The following is a 21,928-nucleotide window of genomic DNA, read 5'->3' on the forward strand; positions in this document are numbered from 1 at the left end:
GTCACTGAATGCCTGGATTATCTTCCCATCTCCCATCTTTCTTCACTTTGTATTCTAAACCATTCAAATTATCTCTGCCCAAATTACCATCTTTATTGCTACTTTGAACACATCCACCAGATGTCACAAACCTGTTATCCTCGTATTGAAATTATTCAGGATTTCAAGACCCTTGATTAATCCACTCCAATCTAGTCTGTCTTTCCCTATCCCCACCTTTATTCCTTTTAATACTATGCTTTCTCTTCATATACCTAGAATAAATCCTGTCTTTGCATGTCATGTCATCTCTTCACCTTCCTTGAAAACTAACATGTATTTGATGTGAGGACTATAGGGAGAGGGCTCAGTCTAGTCGACAGGTAAAAGTCTCTCATCTGATACGATTAAAGGAGACTGGAGCCAATTCTCCTCATGTTTCTACAAGGGAGAAAGTGAGGGCAGAATGATGAGGTGAATTTGGAGGAGTGCTGCAGGGTGGAGATTGCTTGGACTATGTGGTAGTTCTGAGTATTAAAAAGGGCCTGCTGTATTTTAGGGTTTGTCTCACTCTTTCATTCCTTCAATTACAGCTTTGTCTTCATTATCTTTAATAAAGGCCTCAATTTATATGCTGTCTTCCTTGGTAAATGTATGTAGCGGGTCACTACCAGAAAGCTCTCTCAAGTGAGAGAAAGGGTGATTGCTTTAGTTAACCAAATAGGCACAATGGTGACAGGAAGGTTACTCCACAGAGAGGGTGGCAGTATATATCATAAAGGAATTTTATGGTGGTACATACTCTGGGGAGTAAAATTCTTAGGTGGGGGGTTGGTGGGGCCATTCCATCATTATATTCAACATGAGTAATGTGTGCTGAGATTGGTTACCTAGCAGATATTGAGCTTAGAAACAATATATATTTTGGATTTTAAATTTTTATTCACCTCCATATAACAGCATATATAAAATGTTGCACAGACAAAAAGCATTTCTGAAATTTGGTAACTCCTTTGGGATTGGCACAGATTACAGACTTGAAAAACAAATCCATGGTGGAGGAATTTTCATCTCTAAGGGTAGATTTGATGTGGAGATAGCTTAAATTCACCTGAGACTAAGTCTGGTGAAATAAGATGGGAATAATCTGAACGTAATTTTTAGTGAAATAAGCATGTAAAAGAATGACCTAATTTAGAACTGTTAGAATAGATACCTATAGCTTCACAACATGCCACCCTCAAAGGAAACAATGGTACTGAGATAGGTAAGTGACTACCTTTAAGTTTTGTTTGGGGCACAGATGTTAAGTATCTGATTTTGTGATAGAGGGAAAATGGGCATAGCTAAGGGAAGACTACAAAATATTCAGCTTCTTTGGAGGCCAGGTAATAAAGGCTTCCATTAACCTGCTATGGCTTCAGGAGGGTAAGCAGCTTTTCTATCAAGTGTGGATTGGTAGTCCTGCTTGATTTAAATGAGTGATGCAGCTGTTGGGAAGCAGGAAATGGTGCTGGATTACAAAGAGACAACCAAAACTAACACAAACACACATAGGCTTCCTGGTATGTAAATTATTTTTGAGGTTAGAGATCTCCTTTTACAGAATTTAGTACATAACAGATTCAAAAACCAAACTTTTTGACCTCCCAATATTAAATAACTAAATGTGCAAAAGAATCACCATTAAATAGGACATCAAAAGCTATACATTTTCTATGAAACAATATGTGCACAGATTTTCAAAGCTGTGAAAATGCAATAAAGAGCACAACACATTTTGGTCACTTTATTAAATGACATTAAATAGTTTAAGTTTCAACTACTAAACAGCACTTTGAATGGTGAAAACACAGATAGTATTATTGTCATACTTGAATGCTTTTCTTTAAAAACACAATTCCAGTCCTTATATATATTACAAAACAGCCTTAAAGGAAGAAGTGACATCTTTTCTACAGTACTTAAGATACTCAATACAGAACTGAAAAGCAGTCTAACAGAAACAAAGGCAAGTCTTCACAGCTGTATGATTTCAGCAGCCAAAGCTGGATGATGGACTGAAACATTACTATACAACTGGGACAAAACATATACAATATCACAATACTAAGCAAAAACGCTTTACACCCAAAGAAATAAAACAGGTTACAAAATATGGAGAATTTAGCAGGCAAAACTGTATTACAAGCAACATTTTAAATCGTCATTTTTTAAGCCATTGCAACTATTTAAAACATCTAAAACAAATATAAAAATGAGCCTTTTAGTATCTTATTGATGTGATTTTTGTCTTTAAATATTTGTTAAAGCTTGATGTTATACTCAAAGTACGTATTATGTAGCTAAAATGTCAAGTGAGAAGAGTGTATGCAAAGTGGTCCAAGTTTTATTTCAAACTCTTAGTTCCAATTAATCCTTTCTATGTATTATTCCTTAAGTCATAGTTTCATCCATGGTGAAAAAAGTTTAGAAGGTTGCCTAAAATTTCTACATCCATGTCTTTGAACAAGTAATCAGACCATGTTGAAAATTTCCAGGTCTAGTAAATCAGGTTTAAGGTATTCTGGACTTGTAGAAATACCAACTGACAACAGTTGGCCAGAGTGTACTGCCTTCAAATATTTATCTCGCAGATCTTGTCTTTTTCATTTCTTCTGGAGTAAACACACATCTCCCCCCACCCCAATTCAGTAAATTTAACTATATGGCTGGCACAATATCCAAATACATGGGATTTATTAGTGATAACTCACCATGGTAAAGTGAGGGGGATGAAATGGATCCACCTAACCTCACAAATTCTGTATCACAAACCTAGTGCTCTTAGATGTTTACCACTAGTTCAAGATAAAAATGGAAATCTTTTAATAATCCAAATAACTCAAAACAGTTCTAGCTAATGTTAAACTCATTCTAATCCAGTGATACCTAGAGCAATTCCTCCACCCAACTTTTTTTTTTATGAAATTCCTTAGCTATTTCCATTACCTATTACAACACCACCTCAAAAACGGTTTTGCCATGTTGAGTTGACTCCCATAGTCTAACAATTTTTTTCTTCAAGAAATTCAAGCAGTCAAACTGTACATCAATAAACTTATAGGTCATTTTTATAGGCCTGGATTAAGAAAAAACAATGTAATGATTTTCTAGTAAAATTTCAAAGAAGGGTATTAGATGAACTAATTTTGATTAAAAAAATTGCCTCACAGATCTAAACTAAAAAAAATTGAACTTTGAAATGTACTTTATTTAAAGTAACATAGGGAAGTTGGGGGAAAAGAACATGATGATGACAGAAAAGAGGAAGAGCACAAAAGCCAGTGATCCTTATCTTTCAGAGGAATTATTTCACAATACTGACAGTACTGGGAATTATTAAAGCACATTCCTCATGTGAACTTAAAAGTCAGCAATGGTTCTGCCATTTTGATATTGTTTATAAAACAGGGTGTGACCCTACCACACCATCATCCTTAACCTCCTAAAATGCTAGAACTTGATTTTGTTAGTCCACATCCCACTGCCAGCAACAGGATGAAGCACTAGCACTGGCACCAAGCAGTTAAGAGATGTGCTTTATATTAGTGCCAGGAGAGAGAAAATTCACGTGTGGAAGATAATCCACAGCCCTGAAATTTTACCAGTAATTATTTCAGCACATATAACTGAAAATAAAAAATGGCAGAAAGACTAAAGAAGAAAAAGGAATTCTCTTCTTGGGCTATACTTAAGGCTGTTTATACAATGCTAAGATAACTGCAAGACTCCTCCAAGTTTTAGAGCAGTAGTATTTGAGAATATTGCACACAATTCTGTGTCAAAGATAACCCTTAAGTTTCTAACTTTCACTCACAGAGATGATACAGCAGGAGCCCAGTTGCAGACTTCAGTCAAAGGAACATTAAAACCATTTCAATCATTTTAATAAAGAAATGGATTAAGTACAAAAGTATTTCATAACTTGAGGAATCAACTCTAAGAACTCAGCTGTGTGTTTTTATATGTAAAGAACGAATATATAAATCTGTATTCTTTCCTAAATTCATTAATTTTATGACAATTTTATGGTTGCTAAAAGCAGGCATAAAAATTTAGAGAGGAAATCTGTGGAGTTGTTACTGTTATGGAAGGACTTGTTTTCACTGAAAACAATTTGAAATATCTTCTGTACTCAATGTGTGTAAGAAGATTCTAGGCAACATCACTGACAAACGTCAGGAAAAAATGGTATGCCCTATTAAAAAAATTAAAACTAATATGGAAGATTGGCATTTAAGGGGATCAAACTATTTATACAGTTGAGTTCTGTTAAGTCATTGATTCCTAAAAAAATAAAAGATCTTTCTATGATTTTAACAATCCTTTAAGCTTTTAGTGCAAAATCACATTGATTTCCCTTGGGAAGGTCCTGGATTTTTGCTTCTCATTGGGGGTGGTGCACGCTGTAAGGGTGGTGGCTGCATACCACCAGCTACTGACTGATACATCCCTCTCATATCAATTTGCTGGTAGTTAGAAGGATTCATGATTAAATTTGGAGGCTTTGGCATCATGAGGTGACCCAGTGTTGCTTGCTGATAAGTCATTTGTTGTTGTTGCTGCTGATTGTACTGCTGCTGGAGCCTTCGGTTCATAAGTATTCGCTGAACACAGCTGATTAACTAAAGAGAGAAAAGGGAGCTGTTACAAGTGCATGACCTATCTCAAAGAGGCAAGTATCAAGTTTTAAGTTAAAATCAATTTGTTAAGGGTGTACCATACCAAAAGGAAAACATATTATTGTTAACACCATTACTAATTTGAGGCATTCACAGGACCATTACTGTAGGAACCAGTTAGTAACACCATTGAGGGCTAAATTCTCTTAATGACTTGACTATTGTATTGTATTGTAAGCAGGATTTAGGTTAGTTGCCATAGTAACCTGTCTTACACTATGATTAGTTTCAAGTATTAGTTATAGCACTTTTTGTCAAATCTCATTTCTTCGTTCTTTTAAATATTTCACATGATGACAAACATTTTTAGTGACAAATACCCAAGGGAAAAAGCACTTGCAGTGGGAATAATTCCTACCTAGAGTGTCTCAAATTTCCAAAGATAATCTAAAAAATCAGTAATCTACAGTGCTTTCTAAGTAAAATTCATGCCACAGAAATTGACTCCCTGGAGTCAAGAGTTGAAATTTCCCAGTGAAAGGCAAATGATTGGCAAACAACTATCCTGGGAAAAATGATCAAAGGTCCTGGAATATGTGCTAGGCTTTTATTTTTAAAGATTTAAAAATTTTATTTATTTGACAGAGAGAGAGAGAGAGAAAGAAAGAGCACAAATAGGCAAAGAGGCAGGCAGAGGGAGAGGAAGAAGCATGCTCTCTACTGAGCAGGGAGCCCGGCGTGGGGCTCGATCCCAGGACCCTGTGATCATTACCTGAGCTGAAGGAAGCCACCTAATGGACTGAACCATCCAGGTGCCCCTGGAATATGCTAGTCTTTCAAATAATTATATAATTTATTTTTTAAAAAAGACTTTATTTATTTATTTGACAGGCAGAGATCACAAGTAGGCAGAGAGGCAGGCAAATAGAGAGAGAGGTGGAAGCATGCTCCCTGCCAAGCAGAGAGCCTGATGCGGGGCTCGATCCCAGGACCCTGGGATCATGACCTGAGCCGAAGGCAGAGGCTTTAACCCACTGAGCCACCCAGGTGCCCCAAGAATTATATAATTTAGTAGGAACCTGTAACATATATCCTCTATATAGCTCCACTTTTTAAAAATCTCAAATTAAATATATTAAAAAGTATCCTTATTGTTTAAAAATGGTAAATATGGTAAAAGTCTGGCAAAAATTCCTTTTTTTTTTTTTTTAAAGATTTTATTTATTTATTTGACAGAGAGAAATCACAAGTAGGCAGAGAGGCAGGCAGAGAGAGAGGAGGAAGCAGGCTCCTGCTGAGCAGAAAGCCCGATGCGGGGCTTGAACCCAGGACCTGGGATCATGACCCGAGCCGAAGGCAGCGGCTTAACCCACTGAGCCACCCAGGCGCCCCGGCAAAAATTCCTTTTTAGGGGCGCCTGGGTGGCTCAGTGGGTTAAAGCCTCTGCCTTCGGCTCAGGTCATGATCCCAGGGTTCTGGAATCGAGCCCCGCATCGGGCTCTCTGCTCGGCAGGGAGCCTGCTTCGCTTCCTCTCTCTCTGCCTGCCTCTCTGCCTATTTGTAACCTCTATCAAATAAATAAATTTAAAAAAATCTTTAAAAAAATTCCTTTTTAGATGTCTAGAATACACAAAAAATAAAACTATGTGTACAAAATCCTACACAGTCTTCAAGGAGACCCATTAGCAATTTGTTGCTCTTTTGTAACCCTGTAACCCAGGTATTACCTTTATTTGACAATCACTATGATTTCTGACAAAATTTCTTCCAGGAAAAAACAATGACCAGTTATCTATCCCTCTGAGGGAAGGTGTCACAGAGATGTCACACAAACCCATTATTATAAATTCAAGAAAACTGGACATAACTTAGAGATAGTGGGACTCTTACCATCTGTTGTTTTGTCAGTACATCATTGTAGATTGCTTCTCTTCGTTTGACATCAAGCTCCTGGCTGGCTTGCCTACTTAATGCTAACGCCTGTACCTGGGCCTCTGAGAGATTCATGTTTTCCTTCCACTAAAAGAAAAAGGTTCCATTTACTTCCTATTGCAGTAGAATGGAGGACAAATAATTAAGGTACTCAAAAATATTCAGGATTTTAAAAGGTTTTCCCCCCTTTCCTTTATTCTTGTCTAAAGAAAACAAGGATGTAAAAGCAGGGTACTAAGTTATCCACTGTTGTACAAGGTTTGGCTATTTCTGGAATGAAACTACTTGGATTTGTGTAATTGATAAGATATGTTTATGTAAACAACATACACATTTCTATGACTGATTGATTTCCCAATCATTTGGGATAGCACCCATTTCTCTTTTATGCAACATTTAGGTAAAAATGCTGAATTACAGCTCAGCACTATTATTCAGTTTATTAGTATTTTACTATTGCAAATTAAGTTAGAAGAATCATGTTGTTTTCCCCACAGGAGTAAAGCAAACAATTAAAAATAAAAATAAAAGGGCTGGGACGGGGGAACACATGACAAAAATATCAAGTTGGCGTAAGATAACTGCCAATTAACTTACTACAGCTGAAATTATATCTTCAAGAGGCTGAATCCTCACTGCTGTCACACTGTTTGTTGCTTCCACAACTTTTTCTCTTCCTTGATTAATGAGGTCCTAGAAGAACGCAAGAAACATTATATAGGACATATAAAAGACACATGGTTATAAAGTATAGGGATCCTTCCTTTTGCCAATTTATAGCACTTGGTTTTAAAACTCTTCAAATAGGGGCGCCTGGGTGGCTCAGTGGGTTAAGCCGCTGCCTTTGGCTCGGGTCATGATCTCAGGGTCCTGGGATCGAGCCCCGCATCGGGCTCTCTGCTCAGAAGGGAGCCTGCTTCCTCCTCTCTCTCTGCCTGCCTCTCTGCCTGCTTGTGATCTCTGTCAAATAAATAAATAAAATCTTAAAAAAAAAAACTCTTCAAATAATTGAAAAGCAGCAAAATGCAGCACTAATACAGTGGGTAAAACTTATCAGTGAGGGTCCTGTTAGGAAGATAAAAGTTAGGGTTTGCACCAATAGTTTATTAATTTAAATGACTCCATAAGAACATTTTCAAAAGAAAACCACAGATTCAATTAAGTTATTACATAATCGGTATAATAAAACCTAATCTTTCTTATTTACTTCATAATTGGTTCTAGTTTTAAATATAATACTGGACATTATCATATATACCCAATGCTGCATCTACATTGCATCAGAATATAGATGTATATATCCTATTTTCAAATATTAGCAAGTTAATTTGTTGATTCAAAGTATTTTATAACTGAAGAAAGTGCTATTTCCCTAGCCAGTCAATTGCCCTATTGTTCCTTAATTAAAATAATTCAAAGAACATTAATTCAAGGCCTAATTCTTTTGTGCTCTGAACAAACTACATTTTACTATACTGTGATAGTTCAAAAAGGTCAACAAATAAAAGAAAAATTTCTTGGTCTATTCAGAGGTAATCTTTTGGAGAATGTGATATTCCTGCATAGGGAACCCTCAACAACAGGGTACTTGAATGCCTTTAATTCATGTTAAACTACTTTTGTACTTCACAACTTACCTCCAGCTGTTGATTACTCATTGCTGACAGGGCTCCCAAATTGAAAGGAATATAAGGAGTTTGAGAGTTGAAACTGACAGGGGGTAAATTGGTCCCAGTTGGTATGTTGAAACGCATGGTCAGTCCCTAAAAACAAAAAATTATGCACTTTCCACATTGTGATTTAAAACTTGAAATTCTATATCACCTACCGGTTTAGAAAAGATTCCACATTCTCAGATCTAAGAAATTATTAACACTCTTCCACACACAAACAAAACACCCTTTTTACCCGAAACCAAGATCTTATTACATGGAAAGCTTTAACCCCTGAAGGTGTATTCTTTTTTCTGATAATTCCCACAGAATGGGGCAACTCAGAGAATTCTAATGAGACTCCTAACATCACATTAACGTTAAAGAAGTTTGGTACAATGAGTTAGGAGTTTAAAAAGAATTCAGGTATTAGGATAAGGTTTCCCATGCTCAGGCGCATTTTTGCTCAAGTGGTTTGGTGTTTAAAACAGACATGGAACTATTTTAAATAAAGTTGCTGTTGAAGACTGATATTAATGTCCAACAATGGAATACTTTTGTGTTCTGACATTCAGTCAAAATTTTGATTTCATGGTACACATGTCAAAGAAACATTTCCTCCTACCTCCAAACTCTAAGCTCCTGCATGTCTGTTACTAGAGTGAGGGTGTTGACGGGAGTTAAGTGACACTAAATATACAGCTTCTTACTAATCTCTCAATTCAGCGAGTGCTAAGCAGAACTGGGGTTACTACTCTTTAAGTGGAAACTATTTTCTTCTTTCCTTTCCTCCCACTCTACCACCAAAGGTAACCAAAGCCTATAAACAGACTCGTATTTGGGGACTCTGTTCCCACAGACTCCCTATTATTATTATCTGTTTCAAATGTGGCCCTTTTCTTACTCACTGACCTTTCAAATGACTAACACAAAAACAAAAACCAAAAAGCATTTTGAATGAACTACCTTCTTCTCTGCTTCATACTCAGCCCAAGCTGCTTTTCTTTCTTCTTCAGTCAACTCTTCTTCTTCTTTGTGGTCCAAAAGAGAATCATGTTCATGATATCCTACAATGTGTTCTTTATGTATTTGTAGAAGTTCTGCAAGTATGGTGTCCTGTTTAGAGGGGTTGAAATCACAGAGAATTATTTTTCCTGTCTGGATCCTATCTCCAAAGTTCTTTGGTCTACTGTCTGACTAGAAACTAGACACTGGCTACTACACATATTTCTGATACATAGGACATAAATTACTTAGAAAACAGTCATAATACATGCAACACCAGCCTCTTCTGTAAGAACTTCCTATAAAACAGTGTTTTATATAAGCATGTTTTAGGGGTTCATAATGTTTTAAATGTAGTTTTTGTGAGGTTTTTTCCTCCAACTTTTTTCTAATTTTTTCATATGCATTTTGTTTTGTATTTGTTCTGAGTTGATAATAAATGCTAATACAAGTCTGCTTAAATCAGAGATTACATTGGATGCTTGTGTTAAAAATCATAGCTACTCTTGTTTATACGTATTTATCAACTTTATTTCTATCACAATTACTTTGGCCACCAGCCACTGTACTAACAAAAAACAAACCTAAATTAATCTAAACAGCTACAGGAAAGTTGCACTGGAACATAGAGTCCTTATATTTCAATTGTAGAAAGGTCAATTATAAATTACATTGTAAAGATGCATAGGTCAAATTTAAACTTATAGGCAGTTTATCACGTTATTGTTACAGTGGGTTTTCTTTTTAAGTCATAGTGTCTTAAGTCAGTCTTTTAATAATTTTTTATTTTTTTATTAACATATATATTAGCCCAGGGGTACAGATCTGTGAATCGCCAGGTTTACACACTTCACAGCACTCACCATAGCACATACCTTCCCCATTGTCCACAACCCAACCGCCCTCTCCCTCCCCCCCTCCCCCCGCAACCCTCAGTTTGTTTTGTGAAATTAAGAGTCTCTATGGTTTGTCTCTCTCCTGATCCCATCTTGTTTCATTTATTCCTTTCCTATTCCCCCCGCCCCGCGCCATGTTGCCTCTCAACTTCCTCCTATCAGGGAGATCATATGATAATTGTCTTTCTCTGATTGTTAAGTCAGTCTTTTAAGGTTAAAAAAATTAAAAGCTTAAAACTTGGGATCATTTATATACTTAGTAAGAACAACCAAACTCCTGCTTTGTGTAATTATGATTATGAGAGAGAGAGAGACAAAGAGAGACTGGGAGGAGGGGGTTAAAGTGAACCACAAATGTTACTTGCTAATAAGAAATTAAAATACTCACAAGTTGTTTATTAAAGTAATCACAGATGAAAACCCGAATATATAAAAGGCAAATTAATTCACTTTACAAAAGGATTTTTCATAGCTTGTAACATCAAGTTCTCTTAGAACACACTTTCTAAATTGAGTGTGAATGTAGTGAAGGAACATAAATAATTACAGAGCAAAGGAAAGGTTGCAGAAGTATAAGTCCATTAAATTTAAATTTAATCTACATCTAGTAATGCTTAATGCCTTCCTAAGTTTCAGCATAGACAAATCCCACACATGAAAATGATTCTGTCTTTACATCTTCATCAACCCCCAGAGTATTACAACACATGGTAGGAAGTCAAATTTATGTTAAATAATTCAAGTTGAAAAACTCAATTCATGAGGCCCTATGATTTCTTCTGTACAATAGGAAATGCTGACACTAATTCCAAATAATTCCAAATAATCAGAATATTTGGTATCATTTAAACAACTCTTTATCTTGCTACCCTAATAAACACTTGAAATATTTCATCATTCCATAAGATTAAAGGAACTGATTTCATTAATAAATATAATTGTAATTGAGATTTTATACTTCATTTTGACATGATATACTATTTCTTTTGTTGAAAACCGAAAACATTAGAGGACCATACGTAGGAGAGGGCTCAAAAAAGCTGAATGGTGGAATACAGAGATGCTAACAGGTTTAGTTCTTTTGAAACACTAGCTAAACATTTCTCCTCTACACCAGTGTAGAAATCTGTCATCAAAGCTGACTTCCCATGCCTATACAATATAAAACAGATTTATCATCACTACACAGATCTCTAAAGCTCACAGTTATTGACCAGGTAGGCAGAGAGATAGGCCAAATGAAATTAAATTCTATGAAAAGATAATGCTTCTTTAAATATATGTCTCCCATGCTTACCCCCCCAACTATGACTCAAGAGAGAGGTTTAGAATAAAACCAGATAACACTGACTTATATTTTTAGCAAGTGACCATACCAAATACAGTTAGAAAAATCAGCTATTCTACAAAATACCAAATAAATTACAAGGTAGAAATGTTCTACAGATAGTCCCTAATTTTACTTCTGTCTAGCAATAAGTGATGTTCTTAACCATAGCCAAAAATAACTTCATTTCTCTAAGAAAGCAACCTAAGGGGAAAACCAAGAGAATTGTGTGCTAGGAACTGATTTACTTTCAGCTGTGCCACTGATTCTCTCTGTAACAATGAATAATAATTTAGCTATGACTGTCAGTTAAACAAAATGAAATCCTCTCCATTCACATGTATAACAGGATGATATGAGAATAGCAGAAACAGATGAAACACCCAATTCTTTGGAAATAAATCTTCTGTCAGTTAAGTGCAGTGTTTATTTCTTAATTATAAACACCAGAGTTCATACATTAATTACTCTTTTATGATTAGAGAGAAAGCCTTTCCAGAGATGCATGTATGCAATGTGCATGTGCAGGCATGCACACACACCCTCATTTATACCCTTTAAAAAATATCTAAAAAATATCAAGTCAGTCCTTATCATCCTATAATTTCAAAGTCCAAACTTATCACCTTGGAACTGGTAGAAACCCATGCCCAGAGAGGCAAAATAACTTGTTCCAATCACACAGCTCAGACTAGCTAGGACTAGAAGCTGAATTTCCAGACTTCTATCCAGTGATCATTCTATTACACTATAAAGAATGTTTTCATGAGGCATAGTTCCTCCATTTCCCAGATCTGTACTCAAATAAAAAAGACTACCCTGAAGGATTTCAGGGTGGGAAAAAGCCAAGTATGTCTATTTTTTCCCTCACTTTGAATGCTTCCATACTTTTTGAAGTTTTTTTTTTAATATGCTGTTTTTTTAAATAAAGGAAAATATAAAAACTGAAGCAAACACAATTCTCAGACACAAACCTGTGAAAATCCAGTTCATGCTTAGCCTAAACCTGACATGAACTATTTTAACATTTTCATTTTCAGGAGACATTCATTTTAGGAAACACGACTTCCAAAACATTTTAATATCTTCTCACCAATTTCAGATTTAAGATCTATCCTCTCAAGTCAAACATGATTGTCTTACTAAGGTCAGATTATGAAAGAGGCTCAGCAATAATATTCCTTTGACCCACAGTCAACTAAAATGCCAACAAGTCAGAGGAAAACTGCATGTAACTTTATTTTGTGTCATTAAAAATTTCTGGACCCTTTTCCTAAAACGATAGCTCCCTCCTAACATCAAACGAAAAAACCATTCAAACTGTTTCTACTGGCTACGGATGTTCCCCTCTTTTCAAAGATTTTTAAAAAACATTTAAGGAAACAATGCTAATTTCGTATTATAAAACCTAGAGATAACTAATGGCACCACCTGTCATATATTCCTCCACACATTTACACTTTACTCTCACACTCATACATGCTTTTACATAAAAATGGGATTGTACTATAGTGTTGAAACCACTTTTCTGAATTAGTAGCTTTCCAGAGACATCATTTTACATCAAATACAAACCATATTTTTTATGTGTTATGTCACCATACAGTACATCATACGTTTTTGATGTAGTGTTCCATGATTCATTGAGGGGAGTGGGGGAATGGGTGAGCCTGGTGATGGGTATTAAGGATGGCATGGATTGCATGGAGCACTGAGTGTTATACACAAACCATCATGTTTAACAGCTGTAAGTACTTAACAAATTATATAGATAAACCTTATAATCTAATTATTCTATTTAAGGGTTTATTAATATTTAGGCTACTTACAGTTCTTCATTATTACTAAATCTGCAAAAAAATAGCTAAAGGACAAATTTTAGTGTATTTCAACCACATGTTCATACAATAACTATGCCAATAATGCTCAAGGACTTAAACAAGTATGTTTACCACTATCTCCATTTTAACAAAGAAAAGACACTACATGTGTTAAGTTAACTGACTTTTATAAGAATAAGACTCATTTATATAGTGTTCAGAGGCAGGAGGCCAAAAATCTTTCTTTCCTCTAGAGGGCTATGTAAGACACAAATAACAGAAAGAAGATACAGAATTTCTGATATAAACTGTTTCTACATCTTTCCCTTTGTAAATTAATTATATAGCATACTGTTAATATGAAAAGCAAATGAGATTAAGACAGAAAAAAAGAATAAGTGTAACAGGATTCTCAGAATACTTCCTTGGGAAAAACCGTTTTGCAAAATCTAGAGCAAATTATATACGTTAATAAAGAACAATTTCATCTCAATATACAACACAATCAGTGGAAAGGTTGTTTTGTTTCTTCTCTTTGAAGCATGCATTTATTAGTTGCTATAGCAACACTATTATTGAAAACAATACTGGAACAGAATCTATAATCACTAGGCCAACAGTCATGAAAATGAGGTTTAAATTATATCCAAATGTGTACCTTTTCTTTGTCTAAACTTTATTTTTCCTTCAATAAGTGAAAAAGCTTACAAGCTGGGAAAAAGCATGGTCTCTATTCTAGCTAACAGCTACATTAATTTAAGCTTTAAAAATGACTAGTTTAGGGGCACCTGGGCGGCTCAGTGGGTTAAAGCCTCTGCCTTCGGCTCAGGTCATGATCCCAGTGTCCTGGGATCGAGCCCCACATCGGGCTCTCTACTCTGCAGGGAGCCTGCTTCCACCTCTCTCTCTATCTGTCTGCCTCTCTGCCTACGTGTGATCTCTGTCAAATAAACAAAATCTTTAAAAAAAATGACTAGTTTAATTAATAAGATAAAATTAATGATAAATTAAAAGTTTAAGTTAATTTATTTAGAAGTTTAAAGTGTTTGGCAAGCTGACAAAAATTCCCATCTAATCAATCCTGAAATTCAACCTTGAAAATAAAATTTTAAAAACAATTAAGTCTTTGCCTGAGGGTGGGGGTGGGGCGTTGCCATTGTTCAAAATATTTTGCTTGCCATCACTTCGAATTTGAGTTCTATAATATCTGGAAATAAAATCACTGGAATACTTAAATGCCACAGCACCCACTCAAAAAGCTATGAAGAAAATTTCTTCTATTACTTCAATAAGTCTAGATTTTTAGTAAAGAAACTTAATATTCTGGGTTAAAAAAAAAGTTTTTACTTTCAAATCTGAAGGCTGTTTTTTTCCCAAACTATACTGGGAAAAAAAAAAAAGGCAACATACTTGATAAGTAACTAGAGAGATACTGAATAAAGTTCACATACCACCTCATATCAAATTTTTAGGTCAAGAGCACACAGTTTCCCCAAAGACCATTTATAAACATATCCAGATTCCCAAATTAGAGGTGAAAATAAGAAAGTGGCAACTACAGAACTTGTCACTTTCAAGAAAGGAAAAGGCAGGCCTACCACACTGCTTTGGGTGGAAGGTAAGAGCCAAAGTCTCCTTTGGTCAGAAGAATGTTTTCTGCTCAATTTAACATTCAAGGAACTAGATAGTATATTTAGCATTTAACCTTTAAAAATCTGTTATCCATTATAATTATTATGTAAGCCACATGCCATTCGCTGTGAGGTAAACAGTTTCAGTCAAGATTTTATAGGATGGTAGTGACTTTCTAGAGGTTGCAGCTTTCTAAGTAGAGCCCAAATGGGAACTTGATTCTCATGCTATACAATGTGGAGTTCATATTATCTCCTTATTTCATAACACTGTTAACATCCTCTAACTTAACTATAGGTATGCTAATAAAAAGGATATAGCTAGAAGACCTATGAAATAGGAATGAAAGCAGATATTTAGTAGTTCAGATTACATTTTAAAGAAGGAAAACATTTAAAAAGGTAAAATAATAAAAATAAAATATATAAATAAGGTCATCTAGTGATTCTTATATTGACCAAATCTCTCATGCAATTTATATTCCTTGAAGGGTCCAAAGCAACGAATATGATGTAAAAATCCTGGTCTTGAGAACATCAGTAACTGAAGAGAAAGAAGGAGGTATTTACCTACTTAATTCACCCAAAAGTATCACAGCCTACATTTTCCACTGTTCCTAAAATGTTACAAGACATATTTGAATCAGCCAACCTAACCAATCAAGTAACATACTTTAGGATATTAACAAACAGATACTGTGCCACTCAGGTACCTTACATTAATTCAGGATCACTGATCATGCCAACATGCTAGTTATGTCCTTCTGAACTCCCCTAAATGAAAATGTAAAAAAGTGAAAGGATAGAGATCGAGCCCTGCTTTCCAGGTTTCTCTCTACAACAGACAATTTCATGACCAGGCTGTCTGATATATAAATACCAATACAGTTTTTTGGAATCAACTGATCTGATAAAAAGACCTATGTTGGCCTTTTGAATTTCAGAGGAAAATTTAATGGCAAGACTTACTTTAAATTTCATATGACGTTGTAAATTGAGAGGTTTTATGTATAGTGGTTAAGTTCACAGGCTCTGGAGTACTGCTAAACAGAACTCTGGGCAATGATGGAAATGTTCTGTCTGTGCTGTCCAACAGGAGCTACATGTGACTTCTGAGCACCTGAAATGTTCCTAGTGCAACTGAGGAACTAAAGTGTAATTTAATACATTTAAATGCAAATGTAAATAACCACATGTAGCTGGCTCTTGTATTAGGACAGTGCAGACCTACAGTCTTACTGGATTTAAATCCTAGTTCTAACACTTACTGGCCCTATGTCCCTGAGTAGTTATCTTTTTGAATCTCAGTCTCCTGATCTGTAAAATGGGCCTACTAAGTTTCTACTTCACAAGATCTTCTGTGGAGATTAAATGTTACACATGAAGTACAAAAACAGTGCCAGGTTTTCTGATGACATTTGCATTGCTAAATCTGACAGTCAATTCCCAGACCTGATCCTGTCGATCCACCGGCAACATCTGATAGAATTTAATCCTTCTCTTCACTAAAATATTTTCTTCTCTTGGTCAGGTAACTAGAAGAGTTCTAATGGTGTTCTTTATTACTTTCTCTTACTTCCAACACCTTTTCTAACGGTGTAAAGCAGACTCCCCCACAAACACACTTTAAGAAACAATGTATGACTGTACAGAGAGAAAGAAGTTTTATACTTTAACCAAGCTTTTCTAATGAAAAATTTCAGGAGATGTTTGATAGGGCAAACTATGGGATATCAGAACTGTCCTAGAAAATCCTAGATACATGGCTGTCACAGAAGGACCAATAAGTTATTACCTGTTCTGAGAATGTATATATGTTAAATTTTTTTTTTGCTGATGTTTAAAAGGATGCCTCTCATTGCCTAAAATGAGAGCATGATAAGCCAGAGCAATTTATTTATGTGAAGGTCAAGTCAATGTGTTGCTTTAATTTTATCAGAGAGGAACAGAGAGCAAGTGATTTGTTAGTAAAACTTTTTATGTTTATGTAAAGATAAACAGCTTTGACTTTTTTCCTTTTTCTTTTTGAATTCTAACTTTGCCATTTAATAGTTCAGTGATCACTTGGAACCAATTCCCTTGCTACAAAGGGATAATACCATTGGTAACTTATGGGGTTACTGTAAGAATTAAATGAGATAGTGTATTTAAAGGAATATAGCACAAGCACTCGATATGTATATTACTCCTTTTCCTTCACACTTTGCCTTACCCTGTATTTTTTAAAAATATTAACATCTTTTTACACATTATCTATAAAACATTCTTGCCAGAAATACCTGCTAAGAATTTAATCAAGCCTTTGGGTCTAATTTCCAATTTACAGAATATATAACAAATGGGAAGTTCAAATATCCAACAGGAAATAAATCCAGAATGGAGGGAAGATGAGTACAATGAATTAAGAGGATTATAACAATGAGACACAACAATCAAATACATTGTGTATACTTTGAACAGAACCGGATTTGAACAAATTAGCTATAAAAGACATATTCAAGACAACTGGAGTAATCTGAATACAGGTATCATATTAGATGATGTTAGGAAATTAAGAAGTTATTGATTTTATGGTATAGCGGTTATATAAGGAATGTCTATTTTTGAAGTGTCTTTTTTAATTTTTTTTCAAGATTTTTATTTATTTATTTGATAGAGAGAGATCACAAGTAGGCAGAGAGGCAGGCAGAGAGAGAGAGAGAGGAGGAAGCAGGCTCCCTGCTGAGCAGAGAGCCCGATGCGGGACTCAATCCCAGGACTCTGAGATCATGACCAGAGCCGAAGGCAGAGGCCCAACCTACTGAGCCACCCAGGCGCCCTGAAGTGTCTTTATATTTTAGAGATTTATACTGTAATATTTACAAGTGAAGTATCATAATCTTATAATTTAAATACATACATATAATTTGGGGCACCTGGGGGGCTCAGCTGGTTAAGCATTTGACTCTTGATTTTGGCTCAGGCCATGATCTCAGGGTTGTGAGATCGAGCCTGACATTGGGCTCCGCTCTTAGCAAAGAGCCTGCTTAAGATTCATTCTCTCTCCCTCTGCCCCTCTCCCCACCCCACTCACACTCTCTCTAAAAAATAAATAATTTTTAAAATGTAACTTAAAATATTTCAGAAAAATAGAGGAGGAAAATGTGGCAAAATACTAACAATTACAGGGGCACCTGGGTGGCTCAGTGGATTAAAGCCTCTGCCTTTAGCTCAGGTCATGATCCCGGGGTCCTGGGATCGAGCCCCGCATCGGGCTCTCTGCTCAGCAGGGAGCCTGCTTCCCCTCTCTCTCTCTGCCTGCCTCTCTGCCTACTTGTGATCTCTATCAAATAAATAAATAAAATCTAAACAAAACAAAACAACTAATACATTTTAAAAAATACTAACAATTACTAAATCTAGGTGATGGGTATATGAGTATCCATCATATTTTTCTAGTTTGAAATTTTCAAAACAGGAAAAAATGTTAAACCAACCATTCCCTCCTTATTTTCTTTGCAATAATGGAGAGAGACAATACTAGACAATGTGGCAGAATTCTGGGACAGCACAAAGTCTGAAATATGGGTCAATATCCTTTTTACCCCTAGTCAGCTCTATATTTATCAAAAACATTTTTCTAAAGTTAGGATCTGAATTCAAGTCACCTCTCTATAATTTTTTTAAAGCTAAATGGAATGTATAATTGCATGCTAACACTATTCTAAGAACTTTACACAGAATATCTAATTCTCACAGTAGCTCTATGAAGTACATACTGTTAATATCACCATATAATGGATAAGATTTCTAAGATCTAAGATTTCTAAGATCATGAATCAGAATGGCTGTGCTGGCTCCCTCCCACCACAATCAATCCACGGAAACTACAGAAAGGAAAAAGAAACAAATTCCAGGAACTTACAGGCCAACACACATGCAAACACACAAACAACACACACACACACACACCATCCCTAGTGTGACAACAAACTGGCACCATATGCCATTTGAAGCAAAGTTATTGAAAAAAATGTATCAATTATCAAAATAAGCATGAAAATAGACTTCGGGGGGGCGCCTGGGTGGCTCAGTGGGTTAAGCCGCTGCCTTCGGCTCAGGTCATGATCTCAGGGTCCTGGGATCGAGTCCCGCATCGGGCTCTCTGCTCAGCAGGGAGCCTGCTTCCCTCTCTCTCTCTCTCTGCCTGCCTCTCCGTCTACTTGTGATCTCTCTCTCTGTCAAATAAATAAATAAAATCTTTAAAAAAAAAAAAGAAAGAAAAAGAAAATAGACTTCGGGAAATAAGGATAGGTACTGTCAATATGAAATTCAAACAAAAATTATCTAAAAAGAGCCAATATGAAATATTAGGGATAAAAAATAATCACTGAAATAAATAACTCAATGGATAATATAAAAAGCAGAAGAGATAGAGCAAAAAAAAAATAACTTAGTGAACTAGGAGATCAGAATGAGGCAAAAGAAAAGCTGTAAGATATGAAAGCTAAAAGCAGAAGGGCAGGCATTTACTAATAACAGTCTCAGAAGGAGTTGAAAATAAAAATAAAGAGGATGAGTTTTTTGAAGAATAACAGACATAAGTATCTCGGAATTATAGATCAAGAAACTGAGGCAGACAGAAGTCAAATAACTTGACAAAGGTCAAGATTCAAACTTAGGTGGTCTTTCTCAAGGGCTCTTGTTCTTAACGACAATGCTGTACTGACTCAGGGCTAGAGATAAACTCAGCATCCAAAATACTTCAGGAGGACTAGAATCAGCTTTACCACCCTAGGATTCTGCAGTAACTAAAGATAAAATCTACATTCTCCAGTATTATACACTTGATAACACTGAGAATGTTTTTTCATAAACCCTTAGTATTGATCAAGAAATATGAGGATGTGAAGAAAAGGGGACACTTGTGCACTGTTGGTGGGAATAGAAATTGGTACAATGATTATGGAAAATTCCTCAAAAAAAACTGCAAATGAAACTATATGATCTAATAATTTCACTTCTGGGTATTAATCTGAAGGAAAGAAAAACACTCAAAAAGATACCTGAACCCTCACATTCATCACAGCATTATTTACAATAGCCAAGACATGGAAACAACCTAAGTGTCCACTGATGGATGAATGGATAAAGAAATTGTGGTTCATATATAAAAAGGAATATTATTTGGCCACAAAAAAATAAGGAAATCCTGTCAATGCAATAACATGGAGGGAATCTTGAAGGCATCATGCTAAGGGAAATAAGTCAGACGAGAAAGACAAATACCTGTGATCTCACTTACACATGGAATCTAAAAAGCTGAATTCATAGAAACAGAGTGCTGGTTACCAGGGGCTGAGGTTGTGTGTAAAATGGGGAGATGTTTGTCAAAGGGTAAGATGAGTAAGTTCTGGTGGTGTAACTTACAGCATGGCAACTACAGTTAGTAAAAATGTAGCATATATTTCAAAGTTGCTAAGAGAGTTGATCTTAAAAGTTTTTTATCACAAGAAAAAAAATCTGTAACTATGCGTGGTGATCAATGTTAACTAGACTTACTGTGGTAATCATTTAGCAATATATACATATACTGAATCATTATGTTGTACACCTGAAACTATTATATGTCAATCAGATATCAATGAAAAAGAAAGTTGGAAATTAAAAAAGGAGTGTGAAGTCATACCAAAACTTCTTCCACAAGCTTAATCACATAATTAATGTTAGCACAACAGAGTGTAGTAGTTAAAGAGTATGGGGTCTGGTTATGGCACTGAGATCAAATACAGGTGCCACCAGTTCTCTGTTATAACTTCATCATCTATAAGATAAAAACAGACTGTACCAGCTTTGTAAGGTGGCTATAAGAATTAAAAAATAATAAAGCAATAAATAAATGATTCAATACAAGTAAAGCCCTTAGCACAGTGTCTTGCATAAAAAGCACTCAATAATTATTAGCTATTGTTTATCATTATTATTTTTTTAAAAGATTTTATTTATTTATTTGACAGAGATCACAAGTAGGTAGAGAGGCAGGCAGACAGAGAGAGAGGAGGAAGCAGGTTCCCCGCCGAGCAGAGAGCCTAATGCAGGACTCGATCCCAGGACCCTGAGATCATGACCTGAGCTGAAGGCAGAGGCTTAACCCACTGAGCCACCAGGCACCCATTTATCATTATTCCTAATTCAAAGGTTTAGCTGATAATAACTACAAAGGCAAATCACACTACTAAATACCTTATAGCTATAAAACAGTAGGGAACCTTGTTAAAAATACAGATTCCCAGGGCCCACTTGCAGAAATTGATTCAGCAGGTCTTAGATGAAGTCAGGAATCTGCATTTTTATCAAGCTGCCAGGTGATTCTGATGCTATTCAGAATCTATTCAGATGCTATTACTCTTAGTCCAAGAACTACACACAAGAAAAAACACAATTTTAAAGGCATGCAAACCACTGCCTTACAACCATCAGCATGCAATTATAGGACAAAAATTCATTTGTTCACTTGTCACATTTTTAACAAATACTTGCTATGTGCTAGGTATTATGCCAGATGCTAGGAATATAATGATAAAGATTCACTGACACAATTCCTACCCTCAAAGGCCAGTAGTAGGAAGCTTATAATCTAGAAAGAACAGACACATCTTTTAATTTGTCTACAAAGCCAAAAAGTTCCTGCTTTTGAATTCCTAATAAATAAATGAATTAAAATTTGTTTAATGAGGGGCACCTGGATGGCTCAGTGTGTTAAAGCCTCTGCCTTCGGCTCAGGTCATGATCCCAGGTCCTAGGATCGAGCCCCACATCAGGCTCTCTGCTTGGCAGGGAGCCTGCTTCCCCCTTTCTCTCTGCCTGCCTCTCTGCCTACTTGTGATCTCTGTCAAATAAAATCCTAAAAAAAAAAATTGTTTAATCAGTCAGCATTTACTAAATACAAACCTCGTATTTTAAATTTCAGAACTTCCATAATCTTGAGTAGCAAATCTTTCTAGTGTTTTAAAAGGAGACACTTCCTGAAGTCTACCTCACAC

General features: G+C 35.7%; 1 protein-coding gene across 7 annotated transcripts in view; it reads right to left on the reverse strand.

The window, feature by feature from the left end:
• Positions 1-901: 901 nt before the first annotated feature.
• The window catches only part of ATRX (ATRX chromatin remodeler), a 315,263-nt gene continuing 294,236 nt past the window's right edge, over positions 902-21,928 (reverse strand). For all 7 annotated transcript variants that reach the window (XM_047714735.1, XM_047714739.1, XM_047714738.1 and 4 more), the window contains 5 exons: positions 9,194-9,343; positions 8,213-8,338; positions 7,173-7,268; positions 6,534-6,662; positions 902-4,646 (listed from right to left, as the gene is read on the reverse strand). In XM_047714735.1, coding sequence (XP_047570691.1) covers positions 4,368-4,646; positions 6,534-6,662; positions 7,173-7,268; positions 8,213-8,338; positions 9,194-9,343 — 780 coding nt within the window. In that variant the 3' untranslated portion in view covers positions 902-4,367. The remainder of the gene's footprint in view (positions 4,647-6,533; positions 6,663-7,172; positions 7,269-8,212; positions 8,339-9,193; positions 9,344-21,928) is intronic.

The sequence above is a fragment of the Lutra lutra genome, chromosome X (assembly GCF_902655055.1).
Source record: "Lutra lutra chromosome X, mLutLut1.2, whole genome shotgun sequence".
In the NCBI taxonomy this organism is placed as follows: domain Eukaryota; kingdom Metazoa; phylum Chordata; class Mammalia; order Carnivora; family Mustelidae; genus Lutra; species Lutra lutra.